Source organism: Mesoplodon bidens (genome assembly GCF_964165515.1).
Source record: "Mesoplodon bidens genome assembly, chromosome: 1".
NCBI lineage: Eukaryota > Metazoa > Chordata > Mammalia > Artiodactyla > Ziphiidae > Mesoplodon > Mesoplodon bidens.
Window position 1 is genome coordinate 148,549,062 of NC_138176.1, and position 18,589 is coordinate 148,567,650.

Genomic DNA, 18,589 nt, shown 5'->3' on the forward strand with positions numbered 1-18,589 from the left:
TAAAAATCTTTATTGGAGTATAATTGCTTTACAATGGTGTGTTAGTTTCTGCTGTATAACAAAGTGAATCAGCTGTACATATACATATGTTCCCATACCTCTTCCCTCTTGTGCTCCCTCCAGTCTTCCATATCCCACCCCTCTAGGTGGTCACAAAGCATATGGTCGCTTCTTGACCAAAGTTCTTGATAATAAAACATTAGGCTGTTCATCACTTACCTGAGCAGGCCTCAGGACATCAAAATTATACTTACCAAATGTAATTGGACTTTGCCTTCAAAAAGTGCAGCTGCATAGTCAGAATGAAGGCAAACGCTGGCTACTGTCCCCAGATACTCCACATCTTTCAATTTTTTAACAGCTGCAGCAATTAAAACAAAACCAAACACATTAAAATATAAATAAAATGATCTAATTAATGATTTGCAAATAAGTTTTAAACGTGTGCCTTTGCAAGAATATTCTGAACCTAAAATTTTTATTTTAGCCATTCTAAAGAAAATCTTAGTTGCCATATAAATTTGCCTTCAGGAATTTCATAGTGGTTCACATGAAACAAAGTAACGTAAAATAAAATCACATGCAAAACAACCAAAAATTAAACCTTAGTGACAATAAGCTTAATAGAACATCTAACGATAATTCTCAGGTTGGCTCTGTTCCTGAGGGATATCTGACCTCCAGTGGGGAAAGGGGTGGAGAGGAGGAAGGAGGGGAAGAAAAAGCAAGGCTCCCTTCAGATGCTAATGGTCATTTTTCAAAGAATAAAGCGGGGGAGGGAATCAACATTTACTAAGTACCCACCAGACCAAGAAGTGCCTAAGAAAGACTGTGTGCAAAAGCAGATCACACATTTTATTTCATTTAATTTTCCTCATAAGTAGAAGAATCCTCATTTTCCAGATGAGTAAACCAAGGCTCAGAGGGGTAAAGAATTTGTCTACAGGCACCCAGCTAAAAGGGGCAGAAGGGAATTTGAACCCAGGGCCCAGTTCTAAAGATCACACTCTGCCCCACTATACCACGGTGTCTTCACAACAAAGATAAAGAATAAAACCTTTCCAAAAATTATGCAAAATTCTAGTTTTCAACTATTACAAATTTTTAGAGGATTTGCAAAACCATTTAAGCTAAGAAAGAGATGTCTGAAGAAAAAGAGTGAAAGACTTGGTCTTAAAAGAAACTATCAGTGCTTCCTAAATAAAAACAAATTATATGCTAGATAAGAAAACAACTGGCTTTAGACTTGCCGTTCTCTCCAAGGACATAAAACCAAGCTCGATTATTCATTCCCACAGCCAGGTGATAAAGCCCTACTGCTACAAAGTTGGGTTCCACATCCACAGAAACTGTGACTGGTAGCTCCTATAATAGAGAAAAATAACAGTAGTTAACCGCTGAAACTGTTTTGATTTTATTAATAAATAAAAGTAACAGCATTTTCATACTCCTTCAACAGGATTGGCTATGGTGACTTCAAGGAGGGAGGTGAGATATGCAATCCTGGTGCTGCAGGCATCCCCGAGGACAGGGAGCTTGGTCAGGAAAACATGGAGCGATCCCCTCTGGGTAGACAGTGCCAGCAACTGACCATCATCTGTCCAGGACAAGGTGCCCAATCCTGAAATAATGGACATAATAAAGGATTATTCAAAAACAGAGATACTGTTGCAGGCAAACAAGCAACTCTCTTCACTTAAGCTGCTAGAGGCATAAAAATCTTCAAATTTAAAAAATAGTTTAAATAGTCTTTATTTAGACTAGGACGTTCATCATGGATTGGCTTATGAACATGAGCCCTGATTCATTCAACACTGGCTCAAAGGGAAGGTATGTAAGAATTTAGTTTTTGCAACTGGATTTGGGATAAAACGCACCAGAAATCTTCGAATCAAAGTGGACTTATATGCTTCTAGTCAAGGAGTATGACTCAACATAATTACTGAAATAAGGAGGCTATCTTAGGGAACTCTAGTGAAAGGTGTTAATTTTATTCCTCCTATAATTAATGCAAACCATACAGTAACACATTACTCTCTGTAATCGAAACGATAAAATGTCATTCTGCTACAGAAAAATCAGTACCTTTATTTTCATCATCCAGGTTGATTATAGCATACATGTCTTTTAATTCTGCCAAGTCATGGATTTTAATGCTGAAAAATTAAAAAAATGTCCTTTAAATATGACCGCTAAGTTAAATTGTTTTTCTTCACAAACAATTATAAGCTATGGAACAGGTCAGTGTTCTTCAAAAAAAGGAGGATCCACTGGGTTAAGGTAAGAAAATATTAAATTTTCTATATTTAACTATATTTTATCCTTTAAATTTTTGTTTGTTTGTTGAGTTGTGGGGTAGGGTTGTGCCTCAGCTCTCTAATCTACAGCTTCAGGAACAAGGAGGTTTAAGTTATACTGAAGAAAAGTTTGAGTAGGAAAACATTCCCCTGAGCAGTATTAATTATTGCAAGCTGAAGCAGGTTCCTCTTTGCAATGTGTCCTCCCCCCCGCCCCGCCCCGCCCCGCCCCGCCCATCCCAAGAGTTTTTTCCTACAAAAAGAAGTGACGTATAATAGAAAGAGCATTCAATTTGGAATCACAAGGCCTAGGTGGAAAGCTCTGAAAAATGCAGGCATAATGTTACTTCACGGGGTTATTGGGAAGAGTAAGTAGGCTAATGCGAATGAAAGCTGTGTAGCGGGACCTAATGGTTGCAACATTTCTTTCTTCCTGTCTCCCTTCCCCTCTCCTTCCTTCCTCCCTTCTCCTCCCTCCCACTGTCCCACTTATATATTTTTCCTTTCATTTAAAACATTAAATGTTTTCATTTAATTAAACTTTTAATTTTGATATAATTATAGGTCCACATGTGGTTGTAAGAAGTAACAGAGAGATTCTGTGTAACTTTTACCTTTTTCCCCAATGGTAACACCTTGAAAAACTATAGTATAATATCATAATCAGGATGTTGACGTTGATAAAATCCATGAATCTTATTCAGATGTCCCTGGTCTTACGTGTGTGTGTGTGTGTGTGTGTGTGTGTGTGTGTGTGTGTGTGTGTGTGTGTGTGTGTGTGTGTGTGTGTGTGTGTGTGTGTGTGTGTGTGTGTGTGTGTGTGTGTGTGTGTGTGTGTGTGTGTGTGTGTGTTTAGTTCTATGAGATTTTTTCACACAGGAGGTTCCTGAGAGCCACAACCACAGTCAGGATACAGGAGGGTTCCCATCACCACAACGATCCCTTGTATGTCCCTTTTTATAAACACACTTACCTCCTTCCTCCCCACCACACCCCAGAGCTATCCCTAAGCTCCAGCCACCATTAGTCTGTTCTGCTTCTATAACTTTATCATTTCAAGAATATTATGTAAATGAAATCATACAGTATGCAACCTATGGGGATTACCTTTCTTCAATCATAGTTCTCTGGAGATTCATCCAAGTTTTTGCGTGCATGAATAGTTTGTTCCTTTTTATTGCTGAGTAGTATTTCACACTATGGAATACCAGGTTATTTAACCGTTCACCCACTGAAGGACACCTGGATTGTTTCTAGTTTTCAACTATTACAAATAAAGGTGCTATAAACATTCATATTCAGAGTTTTCTGTGAACATGTTTTGGTTTCTCTGGGGAAAACGGCCAGGAGTGTAACTGCATGTTTAGTTTTTTTTAAGAAACTGCCAAACTGTTTTCCAGAGTAGCTGTACCAATTTACATTCCTACCAGCAATGTATGAATGATCCAGATTCTCCTCACCCTCACCAACATTTGGTGTTATCACTACATATTTTAAATTATAGCCATTCTTTTTAAAAAATATTTGTTTATTTTTGGCTGTGTCGGGTCTTAGTTGCGGCAGGCGGGATCTTTTGTTGCGGCGCACGGGCTCTTTGTTGCAGTGCTTGGGCTTCTCTGTAGTTGTGGCACGCAGGCTCTCTAGTTGTGGCTTGACTGCTCAGTAGTTGCAGTGCATGAGCTTAGTTGCCCTGCAGCATGTGGGATCTTGGTTCCCTGACCAGGGCTTGAACCCGTGTCCCCTGCACTGGAAGGTGGATTCTTAACCACTGGACCACGAGGGAAGTCCCTAATTATAGCCATTCTTATAGATGTGTAGTGATATCTCACTGTGGTTTTAGTTGGCATTTCCCTAATAGTTAATGATGTTGAACATCTGTTCATGTGTTTATCTACTGTCTGTATATCCTCTTTGCTGAAATGTCTTTTACCCATTTCTACTTGGACTGTTGGGTTTTTTACTTTTGAGTTTTGAAAGAGCCCTTTATGTATTCCAGACACTAGTCCTCTGTTGGATACGTGGTTTGCAAAATATCTTCTCTCATTTTGCTGCTTATCTTTTCATTCTCCTAACAGAATCTTCCACTGAGCAAAAGTTTTAAATTTTGATGAAACCTAATTTAGCAATTTCTCCTCATATAGATGTTTTTGGTTTCATATCTAAGAACTGTTTGCCTAGCCCTAGATCCAAAAGATTTCCTGTTTTACACAGTTTTACATTTTACATTTAAGTCCATGATGCATTGAGTTAAGTTTTGATTAAGGTGTGAGGTTTAGGTTCAGGTTAATTTTTTTGGTGTATGGATCTCCAACTGCTCTAGCACCATTTGTTGAAAAGGCTATTTTAATTCTATTTAATTACTTTTGCATTTTTGTCAAGAATCAGATGTGCATATTTGTGTGGGTTTATTTCTGGCTTCTCTATTCTGTTCCCATTAATCTATGGCCTTGATTACTGTAGCTACATACTAAGCTTTAATATCAGGTAAAATTTTATTGTTCTTTTTAAAAGACTGCTGTTGGCTATTTTAGGGCTTATGATTTTGCATATATATTTTAGAATAAGCTTTCTCTATCTACAAAAAATCATGCTGGGGTTCAGATATGAATTTCATTAAATCTATAGATCGATTTGGAGAGAATTGGAATCTTTACTGTGTTGAGTCTCCCACTCTATGAACACATTATGTCTCTCCATTTACTTGTATCTACTTTGAGTTCTTTCAGCAGCATTTTGTAGTTTTCAGCATACAGACCTTGTACATATTTTGTGACGTGTGTATCTAAGTATTTCATTTTCTTTGGATTAAAAATTGTATATTTTAAATTTGGTTTCCGCATGTCCATTGTTAGTACATAGACATGCAATTGATTGTGTGTTGACCTTGTATCTTGCCACCCTGCTGAACTCACTTATTAGTTTTAGTTCTAAGAGTTTGTAGATTCCTTGGGATTTCCTACATAGACAAACATGTCACCTGCAAATAAAAATAGTTATACTTCTCCCATTCCAATCTGGATGTGGTTTATTTCTTTTTCTTGCCTTACTGCAGTGACCAGAATGTCTAATATTAGATTGAGTTAGAGTAATGAAGGTGGATATCCTTGCCTTGTTCCCAATCTTAGGGGGCTAGCATTCAGTCTTTCACCATAGAATATGATGTTATCTATACGTTTTTTGTAGATGTTCTTTATCAAGTTGAGGTAATTCCCCTCTATTCCTAATTTGCTGAGAGTTTTTATTATGAATACGTGTTAGATTTAGTGAATTGTGTGTGTCAATTGATGTGATCATATGATTTTTCTTCTTTGACTGATGATATGGTAATTACATTGATTTTTGAATGTTAAGCCAGCTTTGCATACTTGGAATAAATCCCACTTGGTCATGAGGCACAATTTTTTTTTACATTGCTGGATTCAGTTTGCTCAATTTTGTTGAGGATTTTTGTGTCTAAGTTCATGAGAGACAGTGATCTCTAGTTTTCTTTCTTTCTTTCTTTTCTTTTTTTTTTTTTGCAGTACGCGGGCCTCTCACTGTTGTGGCCTCTCCTGTTGCGGAGCACAGGCTCCGGATGCGCAGGCTCAGTGGCCATGGCTCACGGGCCCAGCCGCTCTGTGCCATGTGGGATCTTCCTGACCGGGGCACGAACCCGTGTCCCCTGCATCGGCAGGTGGACTCTCAACCACTGCGCCACCAGGGAAGCCCATCTTTCTTTTTTTAATACTATCTTTATTTGCTTTGGTATAGGGTAATACTAGCCTTGTAAAATAAGTTGAGAAGTGTTTCCTCCTCTTTCTGAAGAGATTTTGTAAAATTGGTGTTAATTCTTTTTTAAATATTTGGTAGAATTCTCCAGTGAAACCATCTGGATGTGAAGATTTATTATTCAGGAGCTTTAAAATTATTATTCAATGTCTTTAATGGTTACAGAGCTAATTCAGATTATCTATTTCATCTGGGTTGAGTTTTGATAGTGGCTTTTGAAGAACTGTTTCTTTTTTTTTTTTTGGAATATAGTTGATTTACAATGTTGTGTTAGTTTCACGTACACAGAAAGGTGAATCAGTTATACATATACATATACCCACTATTTTTTAGGTTCTTTTCCCATATAGGTCATTACAGAATATTGAGTCGAGTTTCCTGTGCTATACAGTAGGTCCTTATTAGTTATCTATTTTATATATAGTAGTATGTATATGTCAAGCCCAATCTCCCAATTTATCCCTTCCCTCCCTTCCCCCCTGGTAACCATAGGTTTGTTTTCTACATTTGTGACTCTCTTTCTGTTTCATAAATAAGTTTATTTGTACCATTTTTTTTTAGCTTCCACATATAAGCGATATCATATGATATTTGTCTTTCTCCGTCTGACTTATTCACTCAATATGACAATCTCTAGGTCCATCCATATTGCTGCAAATGGCATTATTTTGTTCTTTTTTATGGCTGAGTAATATTCTATTGTATATATGTACCACATCTTCTTTATCCACTCCTCTGTTGATGGACATTTAGGTTGCTTCCATGTCTTGGCCATTATAAATAATGCTGCAATGAACATTGGGGTGCACATATCTTTTTGACCAACAGTGTAGGAGGGTTCCCTTTTCTCCACACCCTCTCCAACATTTATTGTTCGTAGATTTTCTTGATGATGGCCATTCTGACTGGTATGAGGTGATATCCCATTATAGTTTTGATTTGCATTTCTCTAATAATTAATACGTTGAGCATCTTTTCATATGCTTTTTGGCCATCTGTATGTCTTCTTTAGAGAAATGTTTATTTAGATCTTCCACCCATTTTTTGATTGGGTTGTGTTCCCTATCTTCTAAGTTGTCAAATTTCTGAGTATAAAGTTGTTTGTAGTATTCCTTTCTCCTTTTAATGGTTTTCAGATCTGTAGTGATACCTCTATTTCACTCCTGATATTGGTGATTTGTGTCTTCTATTTTTGTCATCCTTTCTAGAGACTTATCATTTTTTTTCAAAAATTCCAGCTTTTTAATTAATTTTTTTATTTTTTAATTTTCAATTTCTGCTCTTTATTACTTTCTTCCTTCTGCTCTGGGCCTATTTTGCTCTTCTTTTTCTAGTTTCTTGAGGTAGGAACTTAGCTAATTGATTTGAAATCTTTTCTTTCCTGTGTATGAATTTATACTATAAATTTTCTTCTCAGAAATGGTTTAGCTGCCTCTCATATATTTTGATATGTTGCAATTCCATTTTCACTAAGTTCTATGTATTTTTTAATTTGCTTTGAGATTTACTCTTTGACCCATGAGTTATGGAAGTAGGTTGTCTAGTTTCCAAGTGTTCAGAGAATTTCTTGTTGTCTTTCTGCTACTGATTTCAAGCATGATTACATGATGGTTAGAGAACACATTTTGTATGATTTCAATTTCAATTTGCTGAGGTTTGTTTCATGGTCCAGGATATGGTCTACCTTGGTGAATGTTCCATGGGTGCTTGGAAAAAATGTGTATTCTGTTGTTGTTGGGTGGAGTGTTCTGTAGATGTCTGCTAGGTCTGGTTGGTTTACAACACGGTCCAAGTCTGTTGAGAGTTTAGCTAAGCTACACCATGATGTAGCTTCCTTGGCCTCTACTTGGCCAAGTGGCTTGCAGGGACCTTAAACTAACACTAGTCCTTCCTGCACATGCATGCCCTACATAGCAGCCCACACAAGCAAATGTAAGTTCTTTATGTGACTTCACCAATAGCCCTTGTGACCAACAGTCTCCCCTGCCTCCACCTTACCTACCCAGCTATTTACCATTACTGTTGCTTTTCCTTTATTCTTGATGTTCCAAATTTCCTCCTGTCATCTGTTTTCTTCTATCTGAAGAATTTCCTTCAGCAATTCTTTTAGAGGAGGTCCACTGGCAGTAAATTCTCTTCATTCTCCTTCATCTGAGGATGTTTTTATTTCACTTTCATTACTGATGGATATTTTTACTGGATATAGATAGAGGTTTGGTTAACAATTCTTTTCTTTCAGCACTTTAAGAATGTTGTGAGTTTCCTTCTGGCCTCTATGGTTTATGGTGAGAAATCTGCTGTCATTCAAAATGTTCTCTGGCTGCTTTCAAAATCTTTTCTTTGCCTTTAGTTTTTAGCAGTTTGATTATGATGTGTCTGGGCCTAGATTTCTTTGGATTTACCCTTTTGGGGTTTGCTGAACTTATATATAGGCTTATGTCTTTTGCCAAATGTGAGAGTTTCCGGCCATCATTTCTGAGATTCTTAAGACACAAATGTTAGACCTTTGGTAGTTTCACAGGTCCCTGAGGCTCTGCTCATTTTTTTTTTTTTTTTCCCAATCTTTTTTTCCTCTGGGTCTGAATGGATATTTCTATTGCTCTACCTTCAACTTCACCAACTCTTTTACTCTGTGATTTCCATTCTGGTGTTACATACACTGCATTAATATTATTTTTTCAGTCCCAGAATTTCCATTTGGTTCTTCTTTATAAGCTCTATTTCTATTCTGAGACTGTTCCCATCTGTTTTGAGAATGCTAGCCCTTACTTCTTGGAGCATTTTTATAATAGCTGCTATTTGCATCATCTTGGCATTGGTGTCTTTTGATTGCCATTTCTCAAGTGAGTTGAAATTTTCCTGATTCTTCATATGTCAAGTAATTTGTGTTATATTCTGGACATTTTGAATATTATGTTATGAGACTCTGTCTTGTTTAAATCCCACAGAGAAGGTTAATTTTTTTTTTCTTTTTTTAAGCAGGCAAACAGCCCAGTTGGGTTCAGGCCACACATTTTAACCAGCCTTCTGTGGGTTATGATTTCAGTGTCAGTTCCACTTCCAAAGCCTTTGCAGTGGTACTCGGATATGTCCCTGTATGCCCTACTCTTTGGCCAGTATAGGACATGGGCTATGATCTATCCCTTATTTCAGTTCTCAAAGTCTTTTGGTATGTGTTTAGGATGTGATACACACACACAGCTCAGGGATGAACCTGGGAGTTCATAAATATCTTTATAAGGTTGCTTTCCAGAGTTTCTCCTTCTCTAGGACCTCCCTGGTATATTCTGTTCCCTGGGGCTCCCCTTTTTGGTCTTCCAGCAGGAAAGCTTCCAGCAGGAAAGCTGGGGCTCTAGTTGCTCTGCTCTACCTTGTACCTCCTACAACTGTGCCTGCAGCCAAGTAGTGAGAGGACAGAGAGAAAAATAAATAACAAGGGTATGCCCCACCTTCTCGGGACCACAGCTCCTCCAATTGGAGAGGAAGGTTACCCTTCATCAGAGTTTTAGGTGCCTGTGGGTCCTTGCTGTCACTGCCATGGTGAGAATGCTTGGTGGCTGGGGCATGAGAGAACAAAGAAAGAAAAAAAAATTGGGGGATTCCCCCAACTTTCTCTGAGTGTTAGGAGTTCTCTTTCCTGCAACTTGAGCCAGAACTAAAGGGCTTCTCTCAGAGTTCTCTCTCTCTGCCTGGTGCTTACATCCAGGGTCCAGGTTTCAGGCTGCCTTGAGTCCTGGCTGAGAGAGACCAGAAGACAAATGGGAGACTCACCACTGGCTCAGTGATACTTCAAACGCCGGCCTTCTTCTCCAATCTGCCTGCTACTATTTACTTTTCAGAGTCCTTAAATAGCTGTTCCATGGATTCTGTTCAGGTTTTATGGCTGTATTCAGTGAGAGTGACAGGGTGGAGCGTGCTTACTCCATGTTACCCAGAAGTGCCTATTTTATTTTTAAGATTGATTTTCAAGCATACTCCATTTTAGGTTTTGTATTTAGTACGCATTTAGTATTTTAGGTATTACCCCAAGTGTTAAAGGCAGAGGTAAAGACATGTTAGGAATTTTCAACTGCAAACATATTCTAACAGTGCAACTATGGTTGATAGATTCACATTAGTTAACAATGTCCTGTTGAATCTCTTGAATATTCCTTATATAAGCTTTCCTGGGAATATGTGAATATAACTTACCAGTTATCACCACATGTAGCAGCTTTGTTAAGGGTCTGTGATACTGCAATACTGGTTAGACTATCTTTATGGTCACGAGTTTGAAATATCTCTTGACCGATCTCTTGAATATGAGTGGAAATGACCATAAAAATTCCACGTGAAAAACCAATCAAGATGTAGCCATCACCATACCTATAGCAACAAAGGCAATAATACAGTAAAAAGGAAGATTAACTATCATTTGCAATACAGTAAATAAGCAAATACCTTAAAACTAAGGAATTAGAGAATATAATTTATCAAGGGCCTATTTGTCAGATACTATGCTAGGTAGTTCCACATAATAAATCATAGACTATAATCCAGAAAATGTTACATAGAGAAGTGAAAATGCTACAGACAAAAATTAAATATAATTAGTAAGGGAAAACACAGGGGTATCCTTCTGTAATGAGCTTTTGTACATACCAACTATAGCAGACAATGTTGCCGTAGCACTGCTGAAACTCCAGATTAATTGGGTTATCTGGTTCATTCAGATTAAAAAGAAACAAAGTTTTCTTGCCAACCACTACACTTATCTGCCAGAAAAGAAAAGAGATTATGAAATGAATTACTCAGCACTTCATGAAAAGACTAATAAGCAAATCCAAAGAGCATAAACCTAATTTAGAAAAACAATGAGCCAAATTTAGCACGTTAAATGTTATAATTAGTAAGGTAACAATGTGACTAACTCAAAACATTTGTAACATTTTACTAATATACAGTCTGGGAAGGATACTTGGCTTCACGTATATGCAATACACCCTTGGAAGTACACTAAAATAGCTCGATGTACCTCTGAGTCCTGTGCAGTACAGGGAGGTAGGTCTGACATACTTCCATTGAAACTGAATTCATATCCGGAGTACAGAGAGTCTTCTAAGGCCGTCTGATTTTGATTTTGGGCTATCTGGGATTACAGGTCCACACCTGTGTGGATAATCTAGCTTGGCTTTTTATATCATCACTCTTCCCATCACCTGCAGGGCACTGGTCAGTGTGGCTAGACTACTATCCTGCTGTTACAAGTTGGTACTTAACTATAATTCTCAGTTGAGGGTCTAACTGTGTTGGGGAGAGAAAAGAGTGAATTACTTATTTGGGCTCATTAAGGGTAATGGATATATATATGTAAAGAGAAACACTTTGATATATTTCCTTGATTCTAAGATGCTACCAGTTAGGAGTTATTATCACTTTAATAATAGCTTTTTGAGAAATAAAGGAACATTACTTCATTAAATATATTCTTGTTGATTGTGAAAATCATCTGGATTTCAGAATGTTAAAATGTGGCAGGGAAAACAATCTAAGGTATTAAAAAAATAAAACTATAATTTCCATAGCTCTGGTCCCCACATCTGATAGAGTGAAAATTTAAAAAAATGATAGAGAAATCAACACTCTTGCTTTTCAAGGTGCCCCCACTGTTTTTGCTACCATAAGAGTAAGAAGAGCAGCAAGTGTAACAGGAAACTGTCCTCACTTGCTGTGATATTAGGTGGCAGCAGAAAAAACATTTAGGCCTGAGAAACTGGGGCCTGCATTGCTTTAATAAGTGAAGGACTATAATTTATTTATCACTATAGATTCTGAACCATACTAGAAAAGGAGACAGAATATCCTAAAAAATTACCAAAATAATTTGGGCCTGGATTTGATTTAGAACTCTTACCGTGCTTTCAGCAGTGGAGGTTCGGTCATCAGTCTTCATCATGGAAAACTGCATGTCGCCAGGCTCTGATCTCACTGGTGTCTGCAAGGGTGAAAATACTATCACTATGAATAAACCCCAAAATCAAATTCATTCTATTACTAAAACAGGTAACTTGTTTTCATTTCTGTTACAGGTTGGACTAACAACCTGAAAATCCCACTGCTACAAACTTCTAGAAATTCTGGATGAAACTGAACACGTATCTTATTAAATGGCTAAGATAAGCTTGAAAGAAGGTTAGGAAGATTTCCAGGGACCATAAGCAAAGATCAAATTGAAAACCAAAGTGTGTGCAGAAACTGATGCTGCAGATATCCAGAGCAGCAGCTCTGGTAAAGGGAGACAATAAGGAAGCCCATTTGGCTCAAGCTGGGCTTTGGGTCAGAAAAAATTCTTTTAAAATCAAAAACTTTCCCTCCTATGCTCATTGTGGTCTAAGGTCCAAAGTTATACTTTGAGTGGTCTAGAAACTCCCTGCGGTGTTTGGCCAAAATGAATCTAAAGCCTCTTCAAAGGCTTCAAAAAACTTCCACAGTCAAGCCCTGCTGGAGATGAGCTCACAATTCAAAATGAGAAAACTCAGAAACAAACAATGGATCAAGAGCAAGAGTCACCAGATCTAAAAAGAACAGAATTATCAGAAAGAGATCATAAATACATTTAAAATGGCTAAAAATATAAAAGGACTCATAAATATAAGAAAAGACAACACTTTCTTTAAGAGTCCAGGCAGATTTTAAAAAGAACTACAAAGTACTTTCTACAGATAAAAAGTAGAGCCATTAAAATAAAGACTCAATGGGATGGACAGATTAGACAAATTTGAAGAAAGAATAAGTTAACTGATTTGAGGAAATTATCCTGAAGATTGCAAAGAGTGACAAAAAGAAACTATGAAAGAGACATCAAGAGATATAAGAAGATCCAACATATGTCTAACAGTTGCTCTTGTAAGACAGAATAGAAATGGCGAGAGGTGAATTTCAAAGAGATAATGACTAAGAACTTTCCAGGATTGATGAAAGACAGCAATCTTCAGATTCAGGAAGCAAGACAAGTCCTCAGCAGGATAAATAAAGATAAATCCACACAAGTTACAATGGAGTGCTCTGCAGAATAGCCAAGTCAAAGCAATGCAGAGAAAATACCAGACAAAACAATACTTATAACGTATGTTTTGTTTACTGCATCATAACTTAAGTAGTATGCCAAATTCTGGAAACATACTTCTTGGGGATTAAAAATGGGAAAGAGTTGTCTTGTATGTTAATAATGGCTCAGTGGTAGTGGCTTCCTTGGATGTTATGTGTGGAAAAGTATTCTAAGGTCTTGATTCATTGAAGAAAAAAAATGCCAATATCTACTGATGATGTGTGATATGGATACAAGAGGGGGGACCTGTAGCATTCTAATTCTAAAGGACACCAATATAGATGGATCAAAATTACAAGGTTTCTAGAAACTATTTTTTACAGTAATGATATATATATATATATATATTTTAACATCTCTATTGTAATGCCATATTAACCTTCCTTAAGAACCACTGTAATCATGCTATGGTCTGCTCAACATGACTGAGTTACTTCTATCTCACTTTCAAAGCTTTCCAGTTACAAGAACCAACTTTCTTCTTCAGACTTATCTTCTATAAATTCTCAGTCAAAGTCCAAATCTTCAGTCAGTCCAGTCTGGAATAAGCCATGAACGAGCTGTAATAAGTTTTTCCTCTTATCTTTGTTCTGTTCTGCTTGGAGTGAATGATAGCGACTGCTAAATGTCTTACAATACCCATTAAAACAAGTTTTAGCAGGGCACATGATCACCTAGGCAGACTAAATTTGCAGCTTCCCTGGCAGCAGCAAGGTGTGACCATATAACTAGGTTCTGGATATATGATATGAATGGAAATTATGATTGCATCTTCCAGATTAGGTCGTTCACAAATTTCTTGCACTCCACTTCTCTTTTTTCCTTGCCTGGGGCTGAAATGAGGTGCTGGTATGCTTGCTTTAACCATGTACATGAGGGCAAAACACTCTAGAAAATGGCAGAACAATAAGATGGAAGGAAGGGAGGGGAAGGAAGGAAGGGGGAATTTATACAACCTTGAGAAGCAGAGATACATAGATGACATGCTTACCCCTCTCTGTTTTATGAGAAAAAAAAAGAGGAAAAACCACCCAAACTACCATATTCTTAGAGTCCTTGTAATTTTGGGTCTCGTTGTTACAACAGTTTTGCCTATACCCTGACTGATTTAGATCATCTTTTCTCTTACAGATTCACAATCCAACTTTCATTTATCTCCTCTGTCTCACAAATGTTACAGGACTTGTAAGCTATATCACACAATTTGATAATCATATAAGATGATATATGTTTTATCATGATTAGTTTTCTCTTCTTGAGAGTAGGGGGCCTATGGTGGGCAGCCTCTAAGATGGTCTGGAATGATCCTCACCTCCTGGTGTTCATGCCTTTGTGTAATTCCCATCCAGCCCCTCAGTGTAGGCTGGGCCTAGTGACTCACCTCTAGAGAACAGAATACAGCAAAAATAATTTTGAGATCAGGTTATTTATTAATGATTGCAGCTTAAGTCTTGAATGACTATTCTCACTCTCTTGCCAGCTGCTTTGTTGTGGTCCCCAGTCAAGCCTTCAGATAAGACTGCAGTTCAGACTGATAAAATGATTGCAGCCTCATGAGAGACCCTGAGGCAGAAGTACCCAGCTTAGCTGCACCTGGATTCCTCATCCACAAAAACTGCAAAGCAGTGTTTGTTGTTTTAAACTGCTAAGTTCTGAGGGTATTTTATTATGCAGCAATAGACAGTTAATATAGGGCCATATTTCTTATTTCTTCTGTAGTCATATTTCATATTTCTTCTATAGTACATAGCACAGTGCCATGTAACTAGCAGGTATTCAAAGAATGTCAATATTGCTCTAGAAGTAATAAATCATAAGCCAAGTCATCCAAAGTGAAATTCTGCCACTGGTGAGCTTCTATAGCTATGGGTAATACAAATTCCCTTGAGAGGAGCCTCTGAAGATCTAATCAATCTCGGGAAATTTGAACATCAGTAAAATTTAATCCTAAAATTAAATTTAATTAGAATTAGTTTGGAAGCAATTTAACATATCAGCTAAAGGAGTGGGCTTTAGAATCAGGCAGTTGATTACATTACCTGACTGAGTCCAGTTGTTAACATTTATGCCATAAATATACGTATATAAAATAAGAGTTATTTCACTAATATACTGTTTGACTATAACCACAGAGCTGATAATCCATGCTAATACTAGCCAATGGGAAATGTACAAAGGAGGATATTTGGATAAAGTATTCATATTAAAGAAAAATGTCCTAATACATTAAAAAAATTGATGTTTAGAATGTGAAGTTATTGTATACATATCTCACATAGAGATTTTTAAATTTTTTGATAGACAAACTTTGTTTTGGAAGAAAATTTGAACATAGCAGACCAAAGAGATGTTACTGTATTACCTGTCTTATTGTGTCACCTTCCTGATTACTAACTGTAATCATTTTATCTTCACCACCTAAAGCGAGCATGTTTTCTGCATTCCAACATCCACATGTGATTCTCTTAGTATGTTTTCCTGAAAAAGAGATGATTTTTGTACATATTGATTCTCAAAAAAAATTTTAGATATCCGTGATGTTAATCTGAAAGTTTAGATAATATACTATGGAAATTAAACAGACAAGAAAGTTAAAATCTCAGCAGTTAGTGTCTAAGCAACCTTATTTAAAACAGTTTATTACCAAGTTGTAAATCAAGATAAAGGCATATGAGGGCAATCCTGTTTTCCAATTTTTTATGTGCATATGAGCATATGTCCTAACATAAAAAGATATTCCACCCCTTGACAAGTTTGTTTGTTTACCATATAACCAAACTTATCACAATAATGTCTTAAGCACAAAATGTGCTTAAATCTCAAAGCACTGAAGCTATCTCTACTATCTCTACTACTCTTCACAGTGTGGGAGACCCTTGGCATAAGCAGATTCAATATCACAGTTTTGACTATGCATATATAACTAAAGGACATACAATGATTCATGATAACACTGAGGTACAAATATGAATGCACCTTAGTGAGACTTGTGTTAAGAGTTGACTCATTTAGCTAGTATGGGATATTAGATAACCACTAAGTATCAGGACTTTATTTATTGAGCAATCTAGACAGTGCAAAAACCACATTTTGGGGTGGAAGTTGCATGCTTGACACTGAGGGCATTTGTTGAAGGTCCTGGGATAGATAAATACTCAAGAGCCCCAAGGTTAATTAAGTATACAGATTCTGGAGGCAGACTGCCTATTTTGAATAAGTGGCTCCACCACTTACTGCAAAACCATGGGTAAGTGACTTAACCTTTCTATTCCTTAGTCACATCATCCAAAAATTGGGGATAATAGTAGGAGCTCTCTCATAGGGGTTGAGGATCAAACGAGTTAAAGCACTTAGAATAGTGCCAGGCATATAGGAAATGCCATATAAATGTTAGCTATTTTAGCTGTTATTGAGACAGAGATCATGTTTATTTTATTCATGTACCCCTTACAGAACCTAATACAGTATGTATGCAGAAGGCAGGCTCTAAATAAATAGTCGTTAAGTGAGCAGACCCTGAGGCCAGAGTGTGCCAGTGTGTTAGAGGCTCAGGTAGGAGGAGAGTATAGCTGTGAAGTCCCAGAAGATGGGTAAGAGATGAAGTCAGAGAGTCGCCAAGGGCCAGGTCACAGAGGGCTTGGCTGGCCATAGTGAGGATTTTGACCCTTGGTGACATGGAGAGCCACTGGAGAGTTCCGAGCAGAAGGCTCACTGTGGCCTCCGGGCTGAGGATATTCTATAGCAGGGAAAGATCTGAAGCAGGGAGACCAGTTAAGATATTCCAGAAATTCAGGCTGAAGATGTCTGAGCCCCACACCATGGTGGCAGCAGTAGAGGTGATGAGAACAGTCTTGGTTCTGGAGATATCTGTAGGTGGATCCTACCAAATTTTCTGGCAAATTAGGTATGGAACATAGGAGAAAGATAAGGGTCAAGGATGACGATAAGGTTTGGCTTAAATATCTAAAAGGATGAAATGCCATCAATGAGAGGGAAAACTATGGGTTTTGGTGGTATTAAATTTGAAGTGTTTACTAGAAATCTCATTGGAGATGTTGAGTAAGCACCTGGATGTATGAGTCTAGAGTTTGGAAGAGATAAATATGGGACTATAGAGGTAGTATTTCAAATCAGAAGACCAGAGCACAAAAGTGAAGGGAACATTCAGAGAAGAGACTGGGATATAGGAGGTTTTGCTGATCATAGATTAAGTGGTACACTGGAACTGGGTGTCCAAAGTAATGGGCGTTAGAAGGGAAAAAAGGAGTACATGAGGAGCGGTGGAAAGACGCCAAAGACAAACTTCTTTCTATACTCAAGAAAGGGAGAAGAAAATCTCTCCTTTTCTTCTAGTGCTCAGAAGTCAGGTTAACCTTAACTTCACTGATAACAGTTAACATGTTTTGTGTGGTTGCTTAACATTGTTCTGGGCACTTTAGATGTATTGACTCATTTAATTAGTATTAACTTACAGTTACCATACTATGGCCACTGAAGTGTAAATCATGTTATCGGGAGACTGGCAATATTAGGTACACTGTGAACAATGAAATTCATGCATGTTAGAAGCATGCAAAGTGAGAACTGCCTATATCTAGTCTAGTTCAAGGAAATAAATCAGAGCACGACGAAACAAGGTAACAGACATTAGCTACTGTAAAAACCATGCATTCGTGCAGCTGCTATTGGAAGTGAAATGCCTTGGTTTTAGGAAAGTGAATTATTTCAAAGGAAAAAAAGCAGAGCCACAAATCACAACTAACTCTGAAAGAGGCAGCTAAAGGACCTAAAATATATAATTAGCCTGAGTCTTTTCCATTTTACACAGTGAATTAAATTAGCTGAGACTAGAATCAATATTCATATTAAATACAAAGATCACATATAAAATCATGTATATATGACAGATACTGACACAAAATAATCATGCTTTGACAAATTATTTTCTTATACCTCAAGTGTCAAAATTTCTAGGGCTTATAAGTTAACTGGTAGAATATACCTGTAAATGAAGTGGGATATAGGAAATGCCTACTTAAGTCAAACAAATTAATTTATATGGTGAAAGCAGAGTTTTGTAACTCAAAAGTTTTCACTTTAATTTTTCAGATGGATCAATGACATAACTGTTTAGCTAGAGCACTAAAAATATTCCTATGAAAGATATACATATATGTGAAAATAATTTGAAATGAACAAGTGTCCTTAATTGAAAGGCACTTTCTCAAGTATTCTGTGGGCACTATTATCTCTGGGATTTAATTCTTCCATTAGTGGTAAATTATACTGGCCACCTGTATGTAATTAAGCCCACTGTTTCACCATTCACCAGCATGATGTTACAATAATTGAAAAGAATCGATACTGTTTCCTCCTGGGGAGTCCCAGGGCAGATGCCAGGTGACCAGAGGCTGGGGGAATCAAAGAGACCGAACCA

The 18,589-nt window shown here is 37.3% G+C and overlaps 1 protein-coding gene across 3 annotated transcripts in view; it reads right to left on the bottom strand.

Moving 5' to 3' along the window:
• WDR19 (WD repeat domain 19) overlaps positions 1 to 18,589 on the bottom strand; it is an 88,928-nt gene that overhangs the window by 58,652 nt on the left and 11,687 nt on the right. For all 3 annotated transcript variants that reach the window (XM_081250413.1, XM_081250412.1, XM_081250414.1), the window contains exons 6-13: positions 15,515 to 15,630; positions 11,959 to 12,039; positions 10,707 to 10,819; positions 10,257 to 10,430; positions 2,086 to 2,156; positions 1,449 to 1,621; positions 1,251 to 1,365; positions 255 to 361 (exon numbers count right to left, since the gene is read on the bottom strand). In XM_081250413.1, the coding sequence (XP_081106539.1) occupies positions 255 to 361; positions 1,251 to 1,365; positions 1,449 to 1,621; positions 2,086 to 2,156; positions 10,257 to 10,430; positions 10,707 to 10,819; positions 11,959 to 12,039; positions 15,515 to 15,630 (950 nt within the window). The remainder of the gene's footprint in view (positions 1 to 254; positions 362 to 1,250; positions 1,366 to 1,448; positions 1,622 to 2,085; positions 2,157 to 10,256; positions 10,431 to 10,706; positions 10,820 to 11,958; positions 12,040 to 15,514; positions 15,631 to 18,589) is intronic.